Here is a 27,137-nt window from a genome sequence, read left to right on the forward strand (position 1 = left end):
GAAAGGAAGGAGTAAATGGGTAACAGGATGTGACACAGATAATAATACTAACCCCTAACTAGATCCAACTGGATCCATTTGTCTAACTGGACAAAATGGCTACCGTGTAAAACAACAAACGTGTAGTTGTCTAAGTTTATGCCTAAGGTCCATCTGAAGGTTTCATTGTGTGTTGCGGATGGGAGTCGAGTGTCATTAGAGGGCCAGATATGCCTATGAATGCGTCTGCTCATGTATGTCAGTGTTGGGGGGGTTAATGTAATGTGGATGGATGTGTATTGGGTTTAGGCTGAAGGGCTGCTTGGAGGGGAAGAGGAAGAGAGAGGAAGGGTGAAATGACAGTGCTACGTGATGTGGGCGAACCATCACTGCCTTCTTTGGGGAGATGGGACGTGTGGGACGTGTGTGTCTTGTAGAGGGGGGTGGGGTGCACGTCTGTAGAGGAGAGAGAGTGAAGCTGTGGAACAATAGAGTTTGGGCTCAAATGTCGACCACCACTGTGATGTCGACCACCATTGCCTTCTTAAGGGGCTGGGACGTCTGTATGGGAGGTGTGGAACAAGAGATGGGGTCCGTGTGGGTGTGTGTGGCTAATGACAGTATTCCATAATGTGGATCACCATTGCCTTGTTTGTGGGGGGTCAAGGTGTGTGTGTGTGTGTATTGAAGCGGTCAGAGAGGGGGTCTGGATGGGTGTGGAGGGCTAATGACGGTGTTGTGTGATGTCGACAGCCACCATTGCCTTCTTTGGGTGTTAAGGGGTGTGTGTGTGTGTGTATGGGGAGGGGGTGGGGTCTGAGAGGAGGTGCCGGTGGAGGGCGTGGAGGTGCTAATGACAGTGTTCCGTGATGTCCACCACCACCGCCTTCTTCCAGCTGAAGAGGAAGTATCCGACTCCGGCCCCCGCGGCCACGGCGATGCACAGGTAGCCGTTGTAGGTCATGAAGACCAGCATGAGGAAGTAGCTGACCACCACCTGGATGATGTGCAGCAACGTCTGTATCAGGTGCGCCAGGCTCAACATCCGCTGCCTGGAGACACACACACACACACACACACACACACACACACACACACACACACAACAAATCAACATCAGATCAGTCATGAACATCCAGTTCATCTACGTATCTTGGTCAAAAAACAGTTAAGTTGTAGGCCTCTACTCGACTTTCTGTTATGAAGCTTGAGAACTGAAGAGATAAAACAGCATTCAGCTCCAAAAAGAAGTCCAGCTGCCTACAACTTACTCTTTTTGAGCAAGAGAGAAGACGGAAGAGACAAACATTCATTCATGATAGAAGACGGAAGAGACAAACATTCATTCATGATAGAAGACGGAAGAGACAAACATTCATTCATGCTCCAAAAGGAAGTCCAGTGGTCCTCAGACCTAAACTCTTGGCACCAGTTAGTTCCAGTAGTTTCATCCGTTAGCCTTTAGGATGGATGCTGAGCCTGGAGCACCGAATGCAGACGCTGATTCACATCATCCAGAAAAGTCCATGCGCAGGGAGGAAGTGAAGATTTTGGATAACTACACCTTATTACCCTGTCCATTTAAAAAAAAAAAATCTTGCTTGCAAAGTGCTGAAATATAAATAATATTTATACTTATTTATAATATTTATACAAATATAAATGTACCAACTGCTATAAAAATGTTTGATGGCAGTCATGCTCTGCAGTATACAGTTGTATTATTTTGTTATGTGTAGTTTTATGTTTTTTATATGTAGTTTTATGTTTTCAAAGAATGGTTATCTATTTATGTTTTATTGTTTTGTGGTTATATGGATAATACTTTTATGGATGTTATAGGGTTCTATGGTCATATTCTGGTTTTATGCTTTTATGGATAATGACTTTATGGATGTTTTATGATTTTATAGATTTCGTTAGTTTTTTTATGGATGGATATTTCTTTGACTGATGACAGTGTATGATAATGTGCTATATAAATAAATCGATTGATTGATAATAATTATAATCCAGGCAGTAGGCCACCAAACCAAAAAGGCTCGTTGATAGAGAGAGCGAGCAGATACACAACGTAACAAATACAAACAGTTTTACCACCGTATACAACAGAAGTATGTTACAGAGGACAAGCTGGCATTCCATCGTTTTAGTATAGTGTAGTAGTCTATTTATTTTGTATTATTTAGTATAGCATATTTAGTTCAGTATAATACTATATTATATTGGCACGGTGGCCCTGCAGGTTGTTAGTACTGCCCACAGAGGGCAGCAAAGCCAATTCAAAAGAGCTTTTCACTGTTGTAAGCTCATGCACCACTGCAACGCAAAAGATGACTTTATATTATACAAATAAAATAAAAAATAAAAAACACTGGTTACCTGCATGGGAGATCAAACTGAGCAAGTTTTGGGAAATTTGTGTGTGCTTAGGAAGTGTGTGTGCCTCCGTAAAAAAAAACCCTTTATAAACTTTGTGTGCTTTGCCAAGTAATGTACTGAGTGATAGGTAAAGGTTATGACAAATGTTACGTTGTATTCCCATATTTCAGACAGGCTGGATGTGGATATGGGCGAGGATTGGAAAGTACTCTAAGTAGGTCAGACACACACAGACAGGGGGTATTATGCGTTCTGCGGTACAGCGAGGGGTTTGTCCTTTGTTTGAGTGAAGTGAAGCCAAAGTCCTAAAGTAGTGTTTCTCAACGGGGGCGTTACAGCCCCCCAGGGAGCACTGGGGAGCTCTAGGGGGCGTTGAGAAGGATACAGCTGAGAGGGGGTGGTGCTTAGGAGCATTGGGGGGCATTAGTTCTTTTAATTTTTTAATAGGCGTTGTCAGGCTTATGATGAGGTCAATGGGGCGTTTGGAGGTTTGTGATGAGTCCAAGGGGGCGTTTGTTCAAAAAAGGTTGAGAACCACTGTCCTAAAGTGTACCAGAGTAACCTCCTGTTCATTAGCACTCATCATCTCCAGGCCTGTCACAACACATTTTACATAACCAGACTACCGGACAGGACAGGAGAGCACCAAAATAACCTTTACTCTCAGGGATGGATGAAATTCGGACAACATCAACCCAACGTAATTTCAATTCTCTGTATGACCAGCGCATGTAAAGAAATCGACAATAAAACCGACTTGACTCGACAGGTTTTCTAATGAGTACGTCATACATACTATACATCCTTTCACTGGAGCTCAGAAATTCGGACAACATAAACCCTAACAGGTTTTCTCAGTGTATATCTAATGCACACGTTAGCAGTAGTTAGTTAATGAGTATGTCATACATACCTATACATCCTTTCCCTGGAGCTCAGACTGTCTACAGAATTACTTTTAAAATTAAGCGGCTGGGGGACACCTCTGCGTGTCATCATGGCGTGATATTGATTGGCGTTGATGGTGGGGATGAAAAAAAGACGACAATGTTTCAGTGCAACTCCTCGTATCTCCAGTATCTGCGTTAGTATCTGTTAGTGCTAGAACAGCCTGACCACCTCAATCAGTTAAGGCAGATAGCAGGCACTGCAATAAACTTCTAGGGATGAAATACAGAAGCTTGGCATGGCATTCGAGGAGGCTAATGATAGATAGAGAGACATGAGGTCTTGGTTCAACTTTGACACAAATACAGGAGGGGTGCCTGGCCGCCATTTTAAGTCAGGTCAGGTGATCTGGCAAGTGATTCTTTGACCTTGATTGGTTCCTGATACAGTGAGGTAACAACATGGTGCAATATGTTAAACGTAGGGGTTAGAATAAGGTTAGTGTAGCAAACAGTTTGTTAGAATATAGTAACAATAAACTTATATACTGTAATGTTGCATGGTAATCAATTAAGGTGAAAAATAATTTATCACTTGAATCACTTGATGAATTATATTGTGATGACAACCACATGGCAGCACCGTACCTGTGGCTAAAGAAAGGGTGCGTACTGTGCACAGAGGAGTTAATTCACTGCTGGGGAGTTTAGATCAGTGTTTCCCAACCAGGGGTACGTGTATCACTAGGGGTACGCGAGCACACTGCAGGGGGTACTTGGAAAAATGAAATTTTAACAAATATATGGAGGTCAGTTACATTGGGATGGTGAAAGCGATATAGAACTTGACTTAGGGGGTACTCATGGTACAACGAAAAGGCTTGGGGGTACACAAGACAAAAAAGGTTGGGAAACACTGGTTTAGATGATCCAAAATGCCTGGTCAGCTTTGCACTGGCGTTACCTCCTCTAGAATCAAACGGAGGAGGGTGGGGGGTGGAGGTGTTTTGCGAGGTTACTCACCCGACGGTTTTGTGCGTCTCCATGAGTACGGTTCCGTCTGCGCCGGGTACGGGCATGGAGTTGTAGCGCACGTTCACCTGGTTCCGCCTCAGGAGGAACTCCCGGCCGATCTTCAGGCCCTCGTAGAAGATGGCCAGCAGGAAACAGGCGATGCACGCACCCACCATCTCTGAAAACACATACAGACAGACAGACATGCCATTTAATGAGGCTGCACTGAAGACGGTTGCACCCACCATCTGTGAGCAAACATGAAGGCAGAGAGACTCGCAACTTACGGATGGTGCTCTGATAAATGCTGCACCTACTGAGAACACAAAATCCAAGACTTGCAAATTCTATTGTTTGTTTAGTTTATTGCCAAGTATACAACTATGACTACCCCATAGCAAACACAGGTGAAATTACACTGTACATTAAAATATATATATTAAAAAAGCGAACACTTACCTCCCGGTGTGTTAATAACAAGACCTGCAAACAGGAGCTCCACATTTTTGCAGCCAAAGTAGAATGTCATTTGCTGTGAAACGAGAGGAAAGCGTCCATCAATTATGACATCATCCAAAAGTCATTTGAGGGGCAACATGGTGGTGAGGTATGAGAGGGTGTTGTCAGGGTCTATGTGGAGTTTGACTGGACACAGAGGATGGAGATGCGCCCAGTGGTGTGTAGTGTCGCACGGTGTGGTGCTCCTATGACATACCAGTCTATAGTGCTCGTAAGTGACGTCAATGGGACCTCAGGTCATAATCTGATGAAGGTCTGACTGACCAAAACGTCAGCTTTCACATTAAAACCTTGACCGTAATTGTAGCAGTGTTGCGCTTCTTCTATAATTTTCTAATGATTTCCATTGAGATAGCTGCACCTCCAAACAAAGATTTGAGGTGTGCAGGTCACCTCCTCCATTCTACCTCAGGTCATAATCACCATCATCGTGGGGGCGCTGTGGCGCAGCGTGCTAAGCCCCCCTGCATTTGGGCTTGCATGCCCACAGGGACCCCGGTTCGAGTCCGGCTGGGGTCATTTCCCAGCCCTGCCCCATCTCTCTCACCCAATTGTTTCCTGTCTACTCTCACACTGTCCTGTAATAATAAAGGCCAAAAAGAAAGACATATCACCATCATCGTGCCCTTGTGCCATCCTTCGTGGTCCCTTTGTAATGTGATATCAAATAAAATCAGGGTATCTGCACATTTTTGCTCACCCAATTTAATGCTTTTTAATACCATTTTTAATACCTCCAACAAGAAAATTAATACCACTACACGGGGTGTGTGCATGTGCACGTTACATGGTATAGTTATTACATTGCTATAATGCAATGTAATACATATATACAATAAAAGTATTATTATGACTATTGTGCTAGTAGTGAAGCCTAATGTGAACACATGTAAGCAGCAGCTAGGAAGAACTGATCTGGAAGCCTATGGAGACCAAGCTTGCCGAATTGCATACAAGCAGGAATTAAGTTAATGGGGGGGCCTAATGTTTCTCCCTCAGCCTCGCACATGCTTTAATAAGCCTATGAAATAAAACTGAGCATGCATTCACGCTGCTCTCTGTGTTATTTCATTCTCACTGCCAGCTCCCTTATCACTTTCTGTGGCAGACATTTGCCATGACTTGTTAAAGAGGTTTCTGCCCCTCCCTTAGAATAATGTATTATTTAAAATCAAAGTAGCCTGCATCTGTGTTAAAATTACAGTTGATCTGGCTGCTGCCCAGAGGGCCCAAGCTCCAATAGTCTTTATTGTTGTGCTTAATTTAACCAAGGAGATGCAAACACAACAAAAAAGAACGAGGTGACACACACTAGTTTGAAACACCATTAGGCCTAACCCATTTCTAATAAATTCCTTCAAAACTGAAACCATTTCAAAATTGTGCATGTTTGAAAGTTTGATGACATTTCATCAAATACCTTCAATTAGAAAAATAAAATAAAATGGGCAACAATTGACCATTCATAATGGATAAATAGTCGAGTGCACATTAGCCTACTATGAGTAGAGGCTATAACACCTGTTGATTAAAAAGGGTTAAAAAGGAACGGCTCTGGGCTGCTCCTCCTTTCCCCCTCAAGCTTCATCATAGAGACGGTGGCATCTAACAAGAGGCGTTCTACTTTCAGTTTAGCAACAAGTCCTCCTTCTTCGGAGCGGCGAGAGCAAGAAGCAGCAGCAGCAGCTTCATGTGAATACCACAAGCATTTCACCGCGCTGACAGGCGACTAAAATATAAGCTACCGATGCACACGCCACGCGGTTACCGATTTGGACATCCTCGCATATCCTCATTGCGTCATTTAGACGCGTAAACACCGGTTATTACATTTAACACACATTTCCACCGCTTGCAACTTCCCTACACCCGGGCACACTCCCGATTGCGTTGCCTAACCGTAATGATACGACGCTCGGAGACTTAAGAATATTGCATGATTAAACTGCTAATCTAAATTGCAATCATGGCATTCATGAAATTATATGCGTTAGCAAACGCTACACTCAAACTCAGACTTTCGACGAGTAAAGCGGTACCACAGAAACATCCAGGTTGATGCAATTTAAAGTCTCAAATCTTTACTGCGGTCAAGTTAGCCACCACACGCATTGTGGTCGATGGAATTTACTTGGTCAGCCATCGTCATCAACCAGTAGGGGGATCCAGACGAGGGGGTCTGCTATCTGGCCGCCTGTTATTTAGTGTCGAGTCGAGTGCCTTGTTTCCTACCCCAGGCATGTTGCGACTCGGAGCGCTTGTTGCCGTCTGTCTTTTTGATGGAAAAATGTTTTTACGTAATTTAACTGTCCAAACATCTATATATTAGGCTACTACATTGTGTCCGGATGAAATTTAATGCCAATCCTTTGGAAAATTAATGCCACACCTCGAAATTTAATGATTTTTAAAGCCTTAAATTGCAAGTTCTGTATTTAATGCTTTTTAATGCCCGCGGGGACCCTGAAAATGCCAGCTTTGTGCCAGCGTACCCTCTCATCATCATCATCATGTTGTGTCCCCTTCCGTGGTCCCTTTGTAATGTAATGTGATGTAATGTAATGTAATGTAATGCCAGCTCTGTGCCAGTGTAATGCCAGCTGTGTGCCAGTGTCCCCGCTCTCTCACCATCATCATGTCGTGTCCTCCGTGGTCGCCGTGGTCCATGGTGGTGTGGTGGCCGTGGTCCATGTGGCCCATCCCGTCGCTCTCCGTCACCATCGGCAACGGGGGCGGCTGGGTCATGTGATGGCCATGGTGCATACTGTGGTCGTCCATCTCTCAAATCTGAGAGAGAAAGAAAGAGAGAGAAAGAAAGAAAGAAAGACAGTTGTGGGGGCATAGACACAGACCCAGAGAGAGAGAGAGAGAGAGAGAGAGAGAGAGAGAGAGAGAGAGAGAGAGAGAGAGAGAGAGAGAGAGAGAGAGAGAGAGAGAGATTGAATCAGACAGAGAAAAAGAGAGAAAAACAGAACAAGATAGAGAGGAAAACATGTATGTTAGAGATATCAAATACAATGTATCTATGCACACCGTAAGTTCACAAAGAATCCCAGCTAGAGGACCAAACAGTTGACCTCTAACAGCGCAAATCTCCTGAGGAATGTGAGGCCTTAGGAGAAGGCTGTCCAGTTCATATGACTGACTCCTATTCAACATGACAGACCTGAGAAAAAGCCACCACCACCATGGGCTTTCAATCGAAAGATCAGGAAATAATTCCTAAAAATACAAAATGTACCATTTCTTAAACTGCAACAATGTATACAAACAATATTTTGTAGCAAATCCAACAGGAAGTAGCCCAGGGAATTTCGTATAAAAGGCTGCTCTCCCTCTTACGGCAACACGTCCCAATCACACAGACACGTTTGGCATCAAGCCATCTTCAGCGAAAGAGATTAAGTTAGCGAATGCAGCCTTCTCTACTTCAACTAATACGCCTTTTTTTGACGGACACCGAAAGAAAGAAATAACAACTTTGAGTTTGAATGCCCCTATGCTTGCAATATTGGTCAGGTCACCTCTGTCATGTGTTTCTGTGTGGGCAGTGCATGATGGAAGAAATCAAGGTGACTGTGACCTTAATGCCTACAGCACGACGGGGGAGAGGGGACAAAGCAGGACAGGCGAAGATAAACCAGTATGCTTAACCCTTAGCTGTCTGACTGCTCCATTCCCGATCGCCAAACAGACACACACAAATGGCCACATTACGCACATCCAATATTGATGAACAACACGACCAAAAAGACATTGTTGTGACCTTTACAATCACTGCGGTCTTCACCTTCCCTCCCTCTCTAACGAGTGATCATCAGGAGGACACACAAGCACACACACACACACACACACACACACTCAAGTGTCCTACAAGCACCTACTCCTAATCTAATGTCCTGCCCGCGCACGCACGCGCGCACACACACACACTTAAGTATCCCACAGGCACCCACTCCTAATCTAATGCCTTGGCCACCTCAGGCAGCAGTAGCCAGTGCATTGTCCCCTTAATCTAATGGAGTGCCATGTTAAACATCATCAATGGGAACCACTACGCTCCAGATGTGCCTTGCTAAAGGTCGCGGATAGCCGCAGGGCCTGGTCTGGTGCGTCTGAGGAGGACTGAAAGTGACAGACGAAAGAGGTAATGAAATGACACAGAGAGACATTTGGGATGTTGATATTGCTGCTCTGTTGGGCAGTCGCAATACGCCAAGCTGAAGCATTGTGTTGTGCGCAGGCTCTTTCCTGAGTTTGTTCACAAAGGTCCTTTGGTGTCCTGTGTCGGTTCAAAGGTCACACTATGAAGCAGTTACATAGCTTACTGCGGCATAGTTTACATAATAAAATATACTATAATAAAAACGATTAGACGATAATCGTCTATTTCTGAAAGGTGATCTTTGTTGTCATGAAGGGCGCCAGTTCCTCACCATCATGAAGTAAAAAGTATCATTCCTGGCTGTCAATCATTATCAGAGATGTCTCACTACACGCACAACAGCCAAACCCACAACATTAGACATGAGGTAAGCATGCATCATGCACAGAAAACACAATACCCCAAATGTACCAAGAGAGTTTGAATGCTATTAATATTTTTGTCCAAAATACAGTAAATTATGGTAGTCTGGGAGAACATTCGGGTAGTACTGAATATCTTGTTCAAGACGACTTGTATGTTGGTTGAGTATTCTCGTGGAGCTTATGCCTAGTTTCAGCCACTATTGGGTATGTAGGGTATTTTACTAGTTAGCTGATTTCAAAAACATTACAGAGTTCTTGGTAATGAGTTCCTTTTCATAAAAACGATTCACCAAGTGAAGATCAATAATACCGGTTCCTGGCCCTTTTTAGTTTGTTTTGAGGCGCATACTTTGCATATGTTTGTGTAAAAACATGGGAAAGCATGCAGTATGATACAGGTAATGTTTCACGTGCTCTTGCTTTTTCCCAAAAGCAGACGGAAGGCCATTTTTTTTTTTAATTTAGCAGAGTATCTACGGTGTCACAAAAATGCCTAATAACTCTTCCACACAAGATTGCATCACGGACACATGATGCCTTTGAACATCAGTCAAGTCAAGTCAAGAGTACTTTATTGTCAAAAATCTATGTAGGGTTAGCACAGAAGTTTGAAATTGCGTTTGACCAGTCTCCAATGAGCAGTTTAACTAAAAACATTTAAATAAGACATTGACAATAATCTCTCTCTCTCACACACGCACGCACGCTTTCCTGCAATAAAACTGCTTGTACAAGCTACACAAAATCTCTCCCTCAACCTTAAAATCCAACACACATGCCTGATGCATTACCTGCTGTATGCATGACTATTGCTTTCCTGCTTTAAAAAGCCCAACACACCACCACCACATCATCATTTGTTCCTGGATTCATCATCGGAGTTGTCAAATGCTACACTGTGAACAACACATATTCTGCAATTTCACTGCATCACTGTTGTCTAAATCTGTTTTTTTTTCTTCCTGGAACAGCATGTGACTTCAGACATCAGAACAGAACATTTTTCACACGCCTTCCGACCACATTTTTTGCTTTAAAAGAAAAAAAAGCAGCAACAGAGAGGTTTTTGTTGCAGCAGTAAATATTCTTTTGTTACTTTTACTACAAGGACAACTCACCCTAGTGTGTGTCTATGTGTGTGTCACCCAGGAGGTTCGCCAGGAGGTCTGACTCAGGTAGCAGTCACGTAGAGGATGCTAGTTCCAAGAAGTGCATCAGTTCAGCAGGTGCACAGGTGGGTTATCTGGCCAACGACAGATAACACTGTGCCAACTCCTAGTAAACCTATCTTGCAGGGAGTCCGGGCGTGAATGAGTGCGTGTGCCCAAGAAATGGAATCAAAGCTCATTCAGTGTGTGTGTGTGTGTGTGTGTGTGTGTGTGTGTGTGTTAAGCTCCCCTCCCATGACTGAGTCTGGCTCATGTGATCTCTCTCCCGCCTCTGATTTCCTGCTGTAGCTGCAGCCAATCAGAGAGCCCTGTCCAAACCCCCTGCCAATCACAGAGCCCGATCCGCTCCCACAGAGACGGAAGACCTCATCACCTCACGACCCATAAGCCAGCCCCACACGAGAGGGTCAGGGCCCCCTCTGACACGGCTAGCTCTGCTGACTCCACAGACTTAACATCCACCCCCCATTTTACATTACACCATTGTAGTACTCATGTATACCCCCATTGTCCTTGTTCTTATACATGGGTTCTAAATGTTGTTTACAACCTGACTGCGCAAACCTGGCTGCGCACAACTCAACCTCTTATTGTTGGAAACCGCTGTCGTTGAAAACAATTAGCTCACGTGGTTGGCTGCCAGTGTCTTGCCCCTCCTCATAACATCTTGTTGATAAACACTGAGAACCCATGCATATGGTAGCTTGTATAGTTGTACTTATGGTAACTTTTCTTTTCAGGTCTGATACGGTTACTCTCATCTTATGGGTTAGGGGCCAACCAACTGTTCAGTAAGAATTAAAACACACACATACACGCACACGCACGCACGCACGCACACACACCACATGGGGAGGGTACTCAGGGAGCGCGCTTACTCTACAAGACTCGAAATGTGGACAGACTGCTGAGAACTCCAAGTTTCTCTTCCCTTCCTTCTTCCTCTTTGTTTGACCTTACGAAATTCACATCCCTAAAAAAAAAACCTTTTTTTAACAAATTTTTGCCATCCTTTGATTTGGCCAACGTGACTCGTGCTTTTTAATTCTGCCATGTCCACGGTTGGAGAGATTTCACAGTAGATCTAGAATCTCAAATAGACTTAAAATTTGTTGGGCCAAACAGGACAATTTGGAGGCAAGACGTCATCTGCTTAAATCGCAATCAGCTTGGCAGTACGTCATGTTGCTGAGGTATTCATTCATCTAAATATGCAACAACTTCTGCCTCCTAAAGTGTCTGTGTGCCGTTTTTCTATGCAGTCAGCCATTTATTTTGTAGCCTGAGAGAAGACTAATCATGTCCACGTCACATGATGCTTCTGCTGCTTACTACAACCCCTGTGTGTGTGTGTGTGTGTGTGTGTGTGTGTGTGTGTGTGTGTGTGTGTGTGTGTGTGTGTGTGTGTGTGTGTGTGTGTGTGTGTGTGTGTGTGTGTGTGTGTGTGTGTGTGTGTGTGTGTGTGTGTGTGTGTGTGTAATTGCTGAGAGCCTCCCTCTGCTGTGACCATGCTGACGTTGCTGATCCTCAGGGACGTAATTGCACTGTTTTGATCTGGAGGCTTTGCGAACTAAAAAACACTAAAAGTAAAAAGGCACGTTTCAATAGTTTTCTAATAAACGAGTCCTTCATTATTCCACCTGTGCTGTTTCGGAATGACCACCTCAAATGGTAAAACAAAACTAAAAAAGACAACTACAGGGCACATAGTGGTTTATTATGAGATTATATGATCCCTCCGCCGCCGCCACCACCACTAGCATTCAAAGTCAACCGAGTGCAGAGCACTAGGCCTACTGCTGCGTGCTGAAAGCGAGCCCATATAGCCTATTGCTTCAGTCTCTAACGTTAACTATTATCTTTACAATATCCACGTTAGCAGACCTTTAAGCTGGAGCTGTAAAAGATACAGCTATAAAACGTGACCCTTGGGACACTCTCGAGGACGTGATTTCCTCCACCAGTGCGAAGTTCTATATTAGGCAATGCCAGACGTGACCATTCCTGAGTAGTTACGAGATAAAATCTGAAATTGGCTGCATCCTAACATTGTTGTGGATCAGTCTAAAAACTATGTACTTGGAACACTAAAAAGTCAGTGTCTGTCTGCACCACATATTTGAAAGTTGTTTTGGTGTTTGGTGCTTCTGCTCAAGACAAAACGTACAAAATAAGAGAACATGGTGCACACAAGGACCGTGTCCTATATATTAAAAACCGAAACAACAAAAAAAGTCTGTGGACATAGTTTATGCCCAAAGACTTTTTTGTTACTTTTTCGGCTTTAATATACAACAACATGTATTAGGCTTAATATAGCATACAGTAATATCAGAACTATACAGTTGACTCAAAGTGCTTTCAGATACACACACTTTCTAACATCAGCTCTGGAGACTGGCAGGATATGGATGTGCCTTACGTGCACCTCGTTCGTCTACTTTTTACTCAGTCTACAAACTAAAACTATCCACTGTCAAAACTGGGATTCTACAACAATAGATTGACGTTGTGTACGTCATCGGGTGATTATGATTGTGCCGAGTTATCCTTTGTGTGTGGAGCAGTCTTGGCCCTGGTCACTAGGACAACACACCTGAATATATTACACAGAAATAAAAACTGCTAGGTTTGTGTGTGTGGGTGTGTATTTGTGTGTGTGAGAGTCTACTAGCCGCTTCCTACAAATGTAAATCTCAAAGTTCAGCAATCTGCAGCATCCCTCGCAATTCAAAGTAAATCTCATAGCAAACATTTGTCAAGGTTTTTTTTCCCCCTGCAATCATTCATTTTGACTACACACCAAGCTTTAAATCATCCCTATTTGTTAGCCAACAGTTTGCCATGACAGTTCCCACCCATTTCCTAATGTTGTTCACTAAAGCGTGAATAATACTACCTCTGTCATATTCTGAGAGACGTGGCATAATTCACAGGTCGAAGAATGCACCATGACATCTGGCATACATCCTGGAAATTCCCCCATTTCAAATCATGCCTGCATCATTGCATTGCCCAAACACCAACATATCAATAGCTCAGTATCTCTACAGTACCTGCCAAACAAACACGGAGGGGGCACATGTCCTCATAACGCAAACAGAGGGAGCAGCCAAGAGGAGAGGAGAGGGAGCACTGGGTACACTTGTGTTTTTTGGCATTAGTGTTGCACCAGACATTGGTTTTTCAAATAGCCCACATACACAGACAGAGAGACAGAGAGACAGAGAGAGAGAGAGAGAGAGAGAGAGAGAGAGAGAGAGAGAGAGACACTGGGTTAATATGAATAACAATTCCTCAGTTCCTTAGAATACCTTATTGACTTGGATGCAGGTTATTCACCCCGCAAATACGGGAACTACTCCCACTTTGTTGGGAAGCAAACGACCATTAGCAAACCAAGGGAGGCCATTTGAGAAATGCTGTTTGGGAAATGTTCATTGTTATGCTCTTGGTCAGACCAAGTCTCGAAGAGATTTGAAAGTCGATGATAATCAGGCTAAGCTCCTATATCTCTGGCCAATGACAATTCAACTGACCATCTCTGTGACCTCGAGTTACATTGTAACTACAGGGTCATAGACTTTGAACACACTAGTCTCTACGGCAGACTCCAGGGAACATGCTTTTGCATTTTTAAGTCTCAATTCTCAATCGCTAACAGCTCTGTCATTTCCACTTACATCAGCAACATCGCTCAACATGCTGAAGTGCTACTTAAAAACCTATGCACCTGCAAATGTCAGATTCAGATTCACAATGATCACAGAGTCAGAAATGTCAGATTCACACCAACTCCTCACAAAAGAAAGCTATACCTGAACAACTGGCCGATGACTTTGGGTTGATGGTACGAGTGGGTCTACATAGCGCTTCATAGCCTAGCATCCTTTATGGTCTGGAATTATAGCCTACACCTGAACTGTATGTTCTGTACTTACTCAGCAGTCCCAAGACTGTCTACTGTTTCTCAAAGTGTGAAATTCGACCACTGAGCCATTGTGTTTTGGGCCTTCGTCTTTGCTCCTCCTGAACGCCTCTCAGACCCCTCTCCAGTCGGATCACATTTCTCTCTATGCATCAGCGGTTCTCTAATGGTGGGCCGCAAGACATCCCAAGCGGTCCACAGCCCAGCATAGTTCTGTGAAAGGACGTTGAAGTTGCCAACAGTGCTCTCCACAGTTTAAACGGCATCTTAAATTTGCCATGTGAATCTGCAGGTCATGACGTAATCTCGAAACACTTTCAGTTCTACATCAAGATCAAGATCAAGATCAGAGGTCAAGGTCAAGATTTGTAACACTATACTCTCATATGTGGCCAAAGATGTTTCTAGGATTACACGTCTTTGCAAACATATGGTACTGGAAGTGCAGCACAGCACGCATTTATTTCCATTCTTAGGTGTCATGTTGTACTGTCAGATGTTGCTAAACTATGTCAAAGTACTACATTCCTGGAACACACAACGTAGATTTTGCACAAGAGGGACAGGTTGACACATTGATATTAACCCATGCTGACTGAGTGTGTCATTTTTAATGCACTACGTACGTAGAATAACACATGAATCGTTACACAAACAGTCTTGCCTTTTTCCCACCAGTCCTAATCACAAGTGTCTTTCAGATCAAAACGATTGTGTAGTAGAACTAAAGGCAGTATGGGAGTTCCCAGCCTACAAACAGTCCGTTTTACAAGGAAATGAGAAACTGGGGCACACCGGAACAAGTCTAGCAGAGCCACTAACTATCTGGGAGGTTTGTCTGTGAACTGCATAGAGTGAGAGAGCCACTATACGTCAACATCTACTATAGTACACAATGGAATCAGGAAAGCCGTGACTTTCCATTGACCAAAATGAGTTCACATTGGTCACATACAAATATTGTGCATCCCCTCAACCCCAAAATAACCCTCCAGGGTGAAAGGAACTAACCAATTAACTTTGCCACATGGACCAAGCAAGGGCTACAACTGTTATGTACAAACTAAAGAATGGAGTGGGCCATATGTCTGTAAAATTCCAAAAACTATCGAGTGTGGCTTTAAAGGGGTATGCCACTATTTTGGGGCTTAATACAGTTAAAATCGTTGGCCAGGGTTTATATAGGTGGTAAAGTGTCTTATTTTTCATGTAAGTCGTTGTCTTGTTTTCAGACAAGTTAAAAGAGGGAGCATGTCGCTAAGCTAGTGAAAGTCAATGGATCCGTGTAGCATGTAGCAATGCTACATGGATGCATTGACTTTCACTAGCTTAGCGACATACTGCCTCTTTTAACTTGTCTTAAAGCAAGACAACGCTTCACATGAAAAATAAGACACTTTACCACCTTTATAAACCCCAGCCAACGATTTTAACTGTATTAAGCCCCAAAATAGTGGCATACCCCTTTAAGGCATAATGTGATATTCAGTGGTTGAGCCACACTTTCACCGTCATAGGGAAAGTTGCCTCTTTACTAGGGTGAATTGCCAGGGCCAGAGTGTCCCATCGTCCAATCACTGCTATCTGTAAATGGCATAACCGTTCCGGGAAGATCATATGGACTGTAGAGCAGCTGGGGGTCAAAGCCATACGAGTGACACAGAGAGCAAAGTAGCAATCTCAGCGAGTCATTCACCTGGAGGTGATCATGATGATAGCAAACTGTGACAACAGTCAAGTGCAAGCTACTACTTAAGTTTCTTCAATTCCCACCTTGCCCCACACAGATCGTTTCTGCAGCTCTCTGTATGCCTCTCTGCCTAGGCTTCACGTTGCACCGCACCGATGGTTATCAACGTGTCCACATCTGTGGCGTGTCTACTGTGGCCTACAGAGCTACACATTTTAAACAGACAGACAAACTGCTAATGACCTGTTTTGCTCTTTAATGATGTGATTGTATGACAATGACAAACTTAGCAAGACATCTGAAGAAAAGTTTCCCCGAGTGATTGCAAAATGCGCCCAAATGTACACAAATGCATTCGGAGGGCAACATAACGCAAGTCTCATCATTTAAATCTTGAAATAATGTTTCCAATATTGATTCATCACCTTGTTATGTGGGGAAACTAGGCCTTTCTGAATTCATTAATACTCATTCCATGATGCCCTCCATGCTAGATAATTGCGCTTGGCGTTTGTAGGAGCAAACAGTCTCTAGTTTGAATGAGAGACGAGGCTATTCAATTTCCGGTCTGTAGGGCGAGCGGAAGAGGAAAAGAGCATAGTGTTGCTTTAACTACCTTGGTGGAGGTAAAAAGTAAGAAATTAGTATGCAGACAAGCTGGGCTACTTCAGAGTGACTAGACCCAGGGATGACTGGAGCACTCAGTAACTTTTTTAGAGATTTAAAAAAATATTTTGGTGCACAAAATGACTGACGTTTCGGTGCACCGGCGCCTTCCTCAGAGTCCGCAGGTGCGCTAGTCATTTTGTGCAAGAAAATAATAAAAAAACCTCTAAAAAAGTTGCTGAGTGCTCCAGTCATCCCTGGGTCTAGTCACTGTGAAGTAGCCCAGCTTGTCCTCAACGGTGAGCACACCAAGGCTGAAGCGCAGACATCCCCACTTCGAAGTAAGAAATAGGGATGCACCGATACCGATACTGGTATCGGTATCGGCTCCCGATACTGCTTGTTATACTCGTACTCGTACTCGTCAAGCACTTGCCGATACCAGCTACGAGTACTACTATTACTCAAAACAATGCAAAATCTTGTCCTGTGGACTTGAAATCAGCATGGAAAAAAGTGCCACATCATACATTTACTAACATTTAAATCTACATGGAAATGGACAATAAAAATATCACAGGCGGAAAAAAACAAAGCCATGCATTTATTTTCATTGTATTTTGGTGGTAAAAGGTATCGGTATCGGTACTCGGTATCGGCAAGTACACACATTAATGTACTCGTACTTGTATCGGTTTTCAAAAAAGTGGTATCGGTGCATCCCTAGTAAGAAAATAGTCTCCATTATCTCATAACGTGAACTTCACGATCAGTGACAAAGTCAGCATATTGCCATTGTGTACACTACACATGATCTGAATAAAAGGTGATAAATGTATTGATACATACAATTCTAGAGTCTGACAATCCAACTTTATCTCATTGACTTTTAGCATCAATAGCGCCTCCCTTCACCACTTCCCTACTTCAAGGCTTTATCTAGTCAATAAAAAGTAAGAAGCAAGCTCTGGCTATTGCACCACAGAGGAAGGAACAGGTGGATCAATCGTGTGTTTCAAAACCCCATGCTGGGGGCTGTCAAGAAGGTCAACAAACACTAAAAATCCCAAGCATCTCGTAGGTCAGGCAGGGTTTGTCCAAGATCTCAAACAACTCATTGTCTTCTTGCCATATGAAATAATAAGCAAACGCTCACAAAGGGAGAGCCCACTCTTCATGATTAATAGTGTACCTACACAGGATTTCAAAACCCGTTTTCATCCGTGTCCAAGTGTAATGTTCACAGCCAAGAAAAACATTCTGGCCATGGTTAGTCTCTTGTCTAACCACAGCAAGCCTAATAATAACACATGAAGCATAAATAATTGCCCAACAAAATGATGTTTACATGCAATCCACGGTTGTAAATATCACTTATGAATGAGCTCTGTCTGGGTGAGTGTGTTCACCCAAAAGGAAAAGTACGACAACAAACTGGCAGTAAAGACCATCTGACCCTCTTTACGGACACACGGTCTCCAAACACAAACACAAAAGGACCACTGTTCCCCAGCCTGTTCATTTGCACTACCATACAGTCTCAACCACTGAGGAGGGAGAGTATTTTCCCTAACAGGATGAAGTGGACTGGAGTGAGTGAGAAGATTTCAGAAAACAAACATCACTGATGAGCTACTACTCTATTAGCTGACAGTTCTAGACTTCTAGTCAACTTCAACAAAGAACGTATCTCTAACTATTATCTAGTTGATGAGAACTGTGGAAATGAACCTGCAGGCTTTCATGTGCAAACAATGGACCAAAAATAAGCATGTTAACCGGGTTCAGGCAGTTTCACATTCCTTCCTGTATTTGGAATCCATGCTGAGAAAATGGTTGTCATATGATTTCTCCCCTAGTGCTTCAAAGAGAAAGGAGTGCCGACACATACAGTGAAAACAATAACCTTTGTAGAGACATCTTAAGTTTGGGTTTTATTGTCTTTCACTTGAAGTTTTAACTGACATTAAAAACATTTGGTCATTTCACCAAGCTGTGCAAACTTCTCCACAATTTCGGTCTTTTTGGTGCCTCTTTTGCACCAACAGGGTGTCTTCACCGGTGTTGCACTAGGTATCCTACTACCCTGGCACATTTTAAAAACTTTGACTTTGACGCAGACCCATTTTGTTAAACCACATAGTGCAGCAATGTAATCTCACTCACATAATCCCAGTAATCATCACACCAGAACAGGAGTTTGAATACAACCTTCTCCATCGCGTTTCTGAGGAATTCCTGCCAGTGAATGCTAGCCAACTAGAAAACCAATACAATACATCAAACGAAAATACATTATCATTACCATGGGTCGATAGATTCTGTGATTCATCACCATAGAACTGGAGTGAACCATGTTTTTTTTTTTTTTTTACTCCACCATGACTTCAAAATGTCGGATACAGACAAATTACCCAAACCCATACCGGATTTCCATGAATATAGGTCGACAGTCAATTAACCATGTTCACTGATGAAAATCCATGCTAGTTTCATCAACTTTAGATAACGTTTCGTGGGTGAACTAGCTAGCAGCAGAGGTCATACACACTGTTTTTAAAAAAGTAGGCTCATAGTGCTCTTTCTACAAGCAAGAAGTCGTACCTCACTTCATACAAATGATCCTTCAGCAAATTCCTCTTCTCTCTCGACCTCAGGGGTATGTCATACAGTTTGTGATTAAAATGTCCAAGGAGTCGGCAACACACATCCAGCTATCTCTTTATTTGAGGCGAATCCTTTTGCAATGTTAAATGTGTCGTAGAGCGACGGATGATGACGTTTGAACATTGGGCCCAGAGCCATACAGAGGGTAGAGTTACGCAATTGGAGGACCAGGAATTAAGTGGCAGCTCCGCCTTTCAGCGAGATAAGGGTGTTCCTAAAGCGGCTGTCTTTCCATAGACTCAACATAGAACCACCACATTAACAGCCAAAAATAAGGACTAACGAACTATACTGCGGGGTAATCACCACAAATATGTAAACCAACAACTGTCTCGGTGGTGATAATCACAAAAGTTTACCATCTGTGATGTTTATCTGAAGTTATTACTATGAACAGCAAGTCTTGTCATATTCCCTGCATTGCATTTGCTATGTGCTACGCCCACTGCTAGGAACTAACATTCGCAACGTTAGGCAGTACCGAGAAGCTAAAACAGCTAATTTTGCTAAAGAGGAAGTCGGCCTAAGCACACGGCGGAGATTGCCCGACTCTACCCTCTGTATGGCTCTGATTGGGCCAATGAAAACACCACTTTTTTTGACCCGCTTCCGCCGCCACATGGCACTCGGTCGCATGACGCAATGCCACACGGCTTTAGTGGGTTTTTTGTCTGACAGTTGGTTTTGGTGATCTCTGTAATAAATTGCATGTTGGCTATTCATATGAGCACTGTAAAATTGTATTTTTTACAGTGATCACGGATGTTTCGAATCTGACCACTGTTTATTGAAGGCGCTATGGTGACACCTAGTGGTCATATTATAAACAGACGCTTGGTGTAGTTATGGGCAAATGAAGCTTTGTTGAAGCTTTGAACCATTTAGGCACGTTGCTTCAAAAATTGGGTTAGTACTTGAAGCTTCAGTAACAGGGCCCTCTCCTGGTGAAAAAGCCATGTTTGCAATTAAACGGGCTCAATTCGATAAGATGAGATGTTGTGCCCTCATCATCTGCGACATTACCTCCAATATTGGACTGAGCTCATACTTTTGCACACTAACTTCCAGACATTTTACATTTTAGGCTACTGATGAGCCAGTTGAGGTAGACGACAAAGGCTACAATGCCACATTTATTTATTTATTCATTTATTATTAGGCTATTTTTTGGGCGATCAGAATAAAGCGTTGCTGAACATTAATGTCTTCTCCTTGTTGTGTTCATAACTTATGATGATGTTGTCTACTTGTCTATCAAGTGGGACTTATAGGCCTAATGACAGTCAATAAAATATTCTCTCCACTGCAACCTGGCAGACGGCTCTGCAACAGGCCAAACAATTTGCGCGCGCCTGCTGGTTCGTGTGGCAGCGCGAAACACTGCAGCTGCTTTCGGAAAACTGGCTCTGGAACTACTGTTTCATACGTAATATATCACGTGGTTTTTCCGTACTGAAGCAAACTTCGGAACAGTGGTTTTTAATGGTTTTCGCTGTTGATGGTTTGAAACACGTTCCGGCGCGCTTGTGCCAGACTGCCATCACTAAGTGCCACTGCAAGAACCAGAGATGGATCGGATACATGTCTCTTTTTGCAGATCGGAAAATAAGCTCCATGCACTTATGCAGCTACTGTGCAAATTGATAAATAATACAACTAACTACCATCTCACAAATTGACAGCAAACGTGCACACACCCGCATCAAATCGGAAAGCACAAACCCACCATGATCACCCCCAATATTATTATATGAACTTAAGATCCAGCTCGCCCACTTATTATCCAAATCACAACCCATCTTTCCTTTGTCCCATCTTGTCCATGCCTTTACCCCGAACCCTGTCACAAATCTAACAATCCTCATCCAACCCACCCTCCTCTCCCCATGTTTACCTATGGCATGTCAGTCACAATACCCTCATTTCCTTGAACAACATTTGGAAACAATCTTGAACGATAAAAGAAAATGAATGGGAGACAAGGCGCTGGAGTACACTATAACCATTTATTTGTCATCACTTTTTTTCTGTGCAGCAGCACCGAATGTAAACAGAGGAATGTGTCAGCTATTACATACAGCTTCAGAACACCACTGATATACAGGGTTGGAAAAACAAAACAAGAATAACAGGGGGTTATTTCAAGAACATGGCTGTGATAGATCTTGGTAGTGCCACAGGAAGTGGCAAGTCTGCTAACAGATAGCCCACAGGTGTCATACACTGAAGAAAACCAGGCCTCCAGGCTTTTCTATTAGATAATTTGCCACGACAGTCAATGTTAACTCAAGTTGGTTTACTCCGAGATCACATGAGAGAGGGTGACAGAGTGAGTGTGAGACTCAATATTATATATAGTCATCCAATGGGGAAGAGGGGAATGTTTTTTTCCCCCTCTTCTCGTCACGGGCCGTTCTGATTAACAGAAAAATGTTACTCATAAATAAAACACCACATTGCATAGCAAAGACACACACGCACGCACAAACAAACACACAATTGTCCATCACAATAATAACAACAACAACAAAAACAAAACAAAAAAACAAGTCAGTCTACTGATCTGTGAGACCCTACAAGCAGTTAAGAGAGTACCTCAGGGGCGGGAGAGAAACACTGCACTGTGACGGCCACAATACAAGCTGATGTCAACTCACACTCGTGACCTCAATGGATCTTTCTACATACAGTACAGCTCATCTTGCCATTTTCTTGTGGATTTACTCTGGATGACTTGGCTAAGGCAAGTGAGCCTCAACCAGAACAACCACATTAATTAAAGATTTTCCCCTCCCAAACAGCTGATGTGGACTTCTGATGGACCAAGTGCTCAAAAATTCAACACAAAAGCTGCGATGCACAGGGGGGCAGAAAATTGGGAATGGGTGTTTGTTTGGTAAGTGGTCAGAAGAGTTGTGGCTTCACAGCGTCAATCTATTTCCCCTTGCCTCTTTTGGTACATGTATGTATGTATGTACGGACATGTGATGAGGTGAGTTTGGGGGTTGGGACGGGATGGATGGGGTTGTAAGGAAGGCTGACGAGCAGGTTGAGGAAGGCTTCTATCCGGCCACACGGTAGTTGGCATGGATCTCGGGCTTGATGTCGCACACCATCTTGAGCAGGTTTCCCAGCACGGCCTCCCGGTTCTGCTGGTAGCTGCTCTGGATGCCGCCCATCTTGTCCACCGTGTCCTTGTCCACCTCCACAGCCGAGTTGCCATGGGAACCAAGGGCCTGCAAAAGGGAAGAGGGCATTGTCAGACCTTTTTTCATTTTGTTTGTTTGTGACCACACCCAAAGTCAAAAGAGATACGTTGTAATTGTCAACTGGAGGTTTTTTTCTCTCAAATGGCTTTATTCTCGAATGCCAAGTTTCCTCCAGCCTGGTTCTTCCTTACACTGCAAAACCTTGCCTTTTTATTTTGTTTTGTGTTAAGAGGCAACATTTTGGTCTCACTATTGACAAGCTTAATGTGAAGCGACTAATTGCTGGCCTGACCATTGATTGAAGCCAAATATGTTGGTATGGCCTATGTCCCATGTTGTCAGTATGCAGTAACCTACCGCGGCCTCCTTGGTCTTGAACTCCTTCTCCCTCTGTAGCCGGTACTGCTCGATCTCCGCCTGCGCCTCCTCCTTGGCCTGCTTCAGACGACGGTTCTTGCCTGTGTGCAATCACACATTTACATTCCATTACCACCCAAACATTTACAATCTTTTATTTGTCATTGTGACGAGCACAACGAAATTGAGCATTCCTTGTTGAAGCAATAATAAAAAGAAAAAGAATGGTATATGTATAAAAACTATGTATACAACTATTTCATACTGCAACTACAGATAATAGCAGGCAGTTGGGCCACATACAAACATTTAAATACAACCAATACAGACTAAAAGACAGTTTTTATTCAAAAGCCATTTGCACACTTAATTAATTCTGCACAGATTACAGCACTTTAAAGACATTCACTGTGTGAATTATTATATGCGTGTACGATTTGTCTATGTCTGTTGTTCTGGCCTAATGTTTTTATACTGTTTTATGTTGTTTTTAAGCACCGGGAGCATCTGCACCTTACAATTTCATTGTACCTGAACAATGAGACATCCATTCATTCATTCATTCATTCATTCATTCATAAGATAACACAACATCAAAAGATAATATCATGGTTCCCGGCCAAGAAAGACGATGAAGTAGCCTAAATGGGCAAAATGAAAAGAGGAAGACAAGACAGTGACTTAACATCACGTTACAAGACAGAAGAGGAACAGAGGAGTCATCTCAAAAGATAACAACCCTTCTGAGCTTCACACTGAGCCAACACAAGACTGAACAACCCAATCTTGGGTCAGACAGTCAGACTCGTGACAAATTCCTCATTGCAATGTTACTGAGAGGTAGATAGATGGTGTTGGACGTGGGGGGAAAACGCATTTCAAATTCAGTGAAATTGAAATTCATATTTCATAACAGACAATAACAGACATTTGCATGGAAATGACATTTTAGCACGATTCAATTTCAGAGTGTTCACACATCACGTCAGGTAGAATGTAAACTGAGGGCAGGACATCATCAACCTGACAGCTGCCAAATATCGGCAGCATTGCAAATAAACACGAGTTGGCTAATATCATTGGTATGAGTAACACAGGTAACCTGAAATATTAGCTCTTCCTTTTACTTACATGTTGAACCAGTTTGGGCAAACCCTCGTCGATAGATTACAAACAAGCTAACAAGCTAGGCTAAGTAGCTAATCGTGACGGTCGAATTTACTTACGTTTTCTGGCCTCTGCGACCTTCTCTGCCGCTCGCTTCTCAGCCTGCAAAAGCTGCTGAATCCCTTGCGATTGACTAGCCATAATTAAACGCGCAGACCAGACGAAGATGAGCAAGAATGGACGAGGTTCCCGTGTGCACTGCGGCGAAGGTCGGAGAAGAGGACTGAAATGACGGCTGCTGAGAGTCAGCTGACTGTACGTCAAGGCCTGACTGTTGTTGCATCCAATATCACGTGACAAGAGTCCCTGCGGACCATCCGTGTGTCCAAGAACACGCACGACTTTATACTTTGAGGAAAACGGATCAATTGAAAAACAAGGAAATTGAGCTCTGAACGTATATTTAAATACGGGCATTACATTTGCACACATGTTTTACAATATTTAACTTCATGGCAATTCTACAATAATCACAGCAGCAGTTTCTGAATCATGCAGAGGCATATCCCTTGTTATTTGGCGCCCTCTCGTGGTTGACGCCTTGTACTGTAGCACCTAATGGAATATTATTCCATTGGTGTGTATGATGTAAACTGATTACTGTGGTTTCGATTGCAAGCAAATATTAAACAGAATAAGTATTGTGGAAAAAGACTAAAAACTACCGTGGGCTACACAGGCTACTGTCTATAAAGTTGACCTTAACCCTAAATAGCTCTAAATATTTAGTAGCTGTAGCTTAAATTCTGATTGCCCACAGCTATCTGCACTGAAATCAAAAGTGGCATATAAAACCAAGAATACAAACACAATGTTTGTAATATCACTTAACTTTTAATTCAGGATAGGCAATGTGACGTCACTCGGGCTATATGTGATTTCTATGTAAACTATCAGCTCAATCTGAATTAGACATCTTGAAATATGACCAACATTCCATTAATCTCCTTTGTGATAAATAAAGTAACTCTGCTTCAGTCTACTCTATTCTCAATGTATGTGCTTCTGTAGTCATTTTAGACAAAATGTATGCTGACTCACACTGATTAGGCCAGACATAGACTACTGACACAGGTATAGAATGAGCTAAATCTATGGCCCAGGAAAACAACCTTACTATGGTTGTCTTCTGAACAACTGACCAGGTCCAGAATAATTACCATGCAACAGCGTCAGTAAACCTAAACTGAAACAGCATGCCAGTCACCTGGCAGCACCTTGTGACAGGTCATGTGAGGGGCATAACCAACCTTCCACTTCTAAGCTGCCCGTTATATCAGAATGCCAGTCACTATAATTATTTGGATGTAAAGCAAACGTTTGTTAAATTTGTAGACGCAACATACTCTACAGAAACTCATTGTGCCCTTTAAGACACCATATAGCCTACTAAAACCACTGCGTTGGGTGATCTTTAACCATGCATTTTCCCATATCCCACCTGCCTTTAAAAAAAGATATCAGTGTCTACATGCATTAGGCTAGATTGGTATTTGCTGTGCTTATCTCGTGCTTTATGGTTCTTTTTGTGTTATTACAGACTTTGTTGACCCTGTAGGCCTAAGACCTGTAGGCCTATGTCCTGTAAGCCTAACTAAGTCTGTGCAATTGTATGTATGATATTCATTGCCTATACACGTACACAATTGTATGCAATAATTAAGGGTTTTATTATTTTTTTTTAAATGGTACATTTATGGTGATTAAGGTGATATCACCAAGGCCTGCTACTGACATGGCCAGTCGTATTCGCCTGATTTAATTAAATACTTATTACAATAATAAAAAAGCATGAGACATATTTTTAATTCAAAGTGTATAAAGTTATCATATTATACTGGATTTACTTGGGCTCGTTGGCAAAATCTGATAGATTTAGATAGAGCCATAGATCTTGTTAGGTTGTGCTGTAAACGTCATAGTTCTCTGGTTTAGGAGCGCAGCAATCCTGAACGGAAACCCCTCCCGAATCCCCAACTCCGGCAGGCGAGCAAAAAGAAAAAGAGGAATACCAAGCAAGGAATCAGGAAACACGGAGAAATAATACTACAGTCAAATAAAGTGAGTGCATTTCATCATTTTGCTCACCAACCCTTGTTTCGCGTAGATTGTTTACGTATCAGTGTTTTCCCTTGATGTAACATGATGTAAAAACAACTCTTGGTCTGTTTTCCTCGGAAAACGGCTATCCAACATTAGCAGGGCTGCTAACTTAACTAACCTAGCATGTCGGTAGCTGGCTAATTAAATGATTCGGTGTTAATCTGTGTCTTTCAGCATGTGTTAACTGTTTTGTGATAGCAATACAACCGAATGACAATAAACAGAAGTCATGGGTACTTGTGTTTTGCAGGAATGGCTGTAGCAGAGATTTGTCTCCCAGTTCCTTCAGAAAAAAAAAATCAATTGTTTGCCATTACAGTCTGTGTTGAAGGCTAATGTACCTGCGTCTAGCTAGCAAATCTTAACATTTAACTTGACTTTTCTTGCTTTGTAACATTTAGATTAAACTAACATTAGTTTTGTGACAGTGAAGTTGCGGAGTATTTTCGGAAAATGAAACTGACTGTGCAGTCATGATGTTTTATTAGAATACGCTCGGTGTTCCAGATGAAAGTTATGCTGGCCGCATGTAACATTATTTTTATGTCACTTGGAAGACAAAAGAACTAGAACTACACTAACTCGGATATCGTTTGATGCCCAATTCTGTGGCTTGCGTTGCGTTGTTAGTTTATTTACATCACAGTAATTAATGCGGGTGTTGTTTGATAAACAACATATCTGCATGAACGCTATATTTGTAGTTGTAGAATGTCAATAATACTTCTGAAGTTGTTGCATTTACTGTTGGAAGTGAAATATGTTGGAATTGGTTTTCTTTCTTTACTCAACCTACTTTTGTAGTGATGCGCCTCCCTCGATCTTCAATAGAATCAAAGTGACATTGGAAGTGGTAGCGATTAGTGTTTGATGCGCCGAAGTGACGCGCTTTATGAGTTGTTCAATCATCCTGTAGGTTACCAAATTCCA

General features: G+C 42.7%; 3 protein-coding genes across 8 annotated transcripts in view; 1 reads left to right on the forward strand and 2 right to left on the reverse strand.

Annotated features, from left to right (window-relative positions):
• Positions 1–36: 36 nt before the first annotated feature.
• slc31a1 (solute carrier family 31 member 1) lies at positions 37–19,457 on the reverse strand. 3 transcript variants are annotated; one of them, XM_063210287.1, is made up of 6 exons: positions 19,309–19,457; positions 7,410–7,568; positions 4,722–4,794; positions 4,272–4,440; positions 3,275–3,346; positions 37–1,031 (listed from the first exon to the last, which is right to left on the reverse strand). In XM_063210287.1, the coding sequence occupies exons 2-6, from the start codon at positions 7,557–7,559 to the stop codon at positions 830–832; spliced, it is 666 nt and encodes a 221-aa protein (XP_063066357.1). In that variant the 5' UTR covers positions 7,560–7,568; positions 19,309–19,457; the 3' UTR covers positions 37–829. The 3 variants fall into 3 exon arrangements, with proteins under 3 accessions (XP_063066357.1, XP_063066359.1, XP_063066360.1); XM_063210289.1 differs by lacking the exon at positions 19,309–19,457 and adding an exon at positions 10,430–11,796; XM_063210290.1 differs by lacking the exon at positions 3,275–3,346.
• A 1,901-nt stretch (positions 19,458–21,358) lies between these two features.
• Positions 21,359–24,370, reverse strand: atp6v1g1 (ATPase H+ transporting V1 subunit G1). Its single transcript, XM_063210291.1, has 3 exons — positions 24,164–24,370; positions 22,938–23,038; positions 21,359–22,607 (listed from the first exon to the last, which is right to left on the reverse strand). The coding sequence occupies exons 1-3, from the start codon at positions 24,243–24,245 to the stop codon at positions 22,434–22,436; spliced, it is 357 nt and encodes a 118-aa protein (XP_063066361.1). The 5' UTR covers positions 24,246–24,370; the 3' UTR covers positions 21,359–22,433.
• A 1,712-nt stretch (positions 24,371–26,082) lies between these two features.
• Positions 26,083–27,137, forward strand: part of fer (fer (fps/fes related) tyrosine kinase) — a 61,667-nt gene continuing 60,612 nt past the window's right edge. For all 4 annotated transcript variants that reach the window (XM_063210292.1, XM_063210294.1, XM_063210293.1 and 1 more), the window contains exon 1: positions 26,083–26,165. The gene's annotated coding sequence lies outside the window, so the exon portion shown is untranslated. The remainder of the gene's footprint in view (positions 26,166–27,137) is intronic.

The sequence above is a fragment of the Engraulis encrasicolus genome, chromosome 11 (genome assembly GCF_034702125.1).
Source record: "Engraulis encrasicolus isolate BLACKSEA-1 chromosome 11, IST_EnEncr_1.0, whole genome shotgun sequence".
NCBI classification, from domain to species: domain Eukaryota; kingdom Metazoa; phylum Chordata; class Actinopteri; order Clupeiformes; family Engraulidae; genus Engraulis; species Engraulis encrasicolus.

What these genes read in the sequence shown, in the direction of transcription:
- atp6v1g1 (XM_063210291.1), bottom strand. Translation starts at nt 24,245, where the DNA reads ATGGCTAGTCAATCGCAAGGGATTCAGCAGCTTTTGCAGGCTGAGAAG. An exon ending in GGTCGCAGAGGCCAGAAAAC is followed by an intron (nt 23,039 to 24,163) that starts GTAAGTAAATTC and finishes GATTGCACACAG; the next exon opens with GCAAGAACCGTCGTCTGAAG. An exon ending in TCAAGACCAAGGAGGCCGCG is followed by an intron (nt 22,608 to 22,937) that starts GTAGGTTACTGC and finishes TCCCTTTTGCAG; the next exon opens with GCCCTTGGTTCCCATGGCAA.
- slc31a1 (XM_063210287.1), bottom strand. Translation starts at nt 7,559, where the DNA reads ATGGACGACCACAGTATGCACCATGGCCATCACATGACCCAGCCGCCC. An exon ending in TGTTATTAACACACCGGGAG is followed by an intron (nt 4,441 to 4,721) that starts GTAAGTGTTCGC and finishes ATGTGTTTTCAG; the next exon opens with AGATGGTGGGTGCGTGCATC. An exon ending in GAGACGCACAAAACCGTCGG is followed by an intron (nt 3,347 to 4,271) that starts GTGAGTAACCTC and finishes GATGACACGCAG; the next exon opens with AGGTGTCCCCCAGCCGCTTA.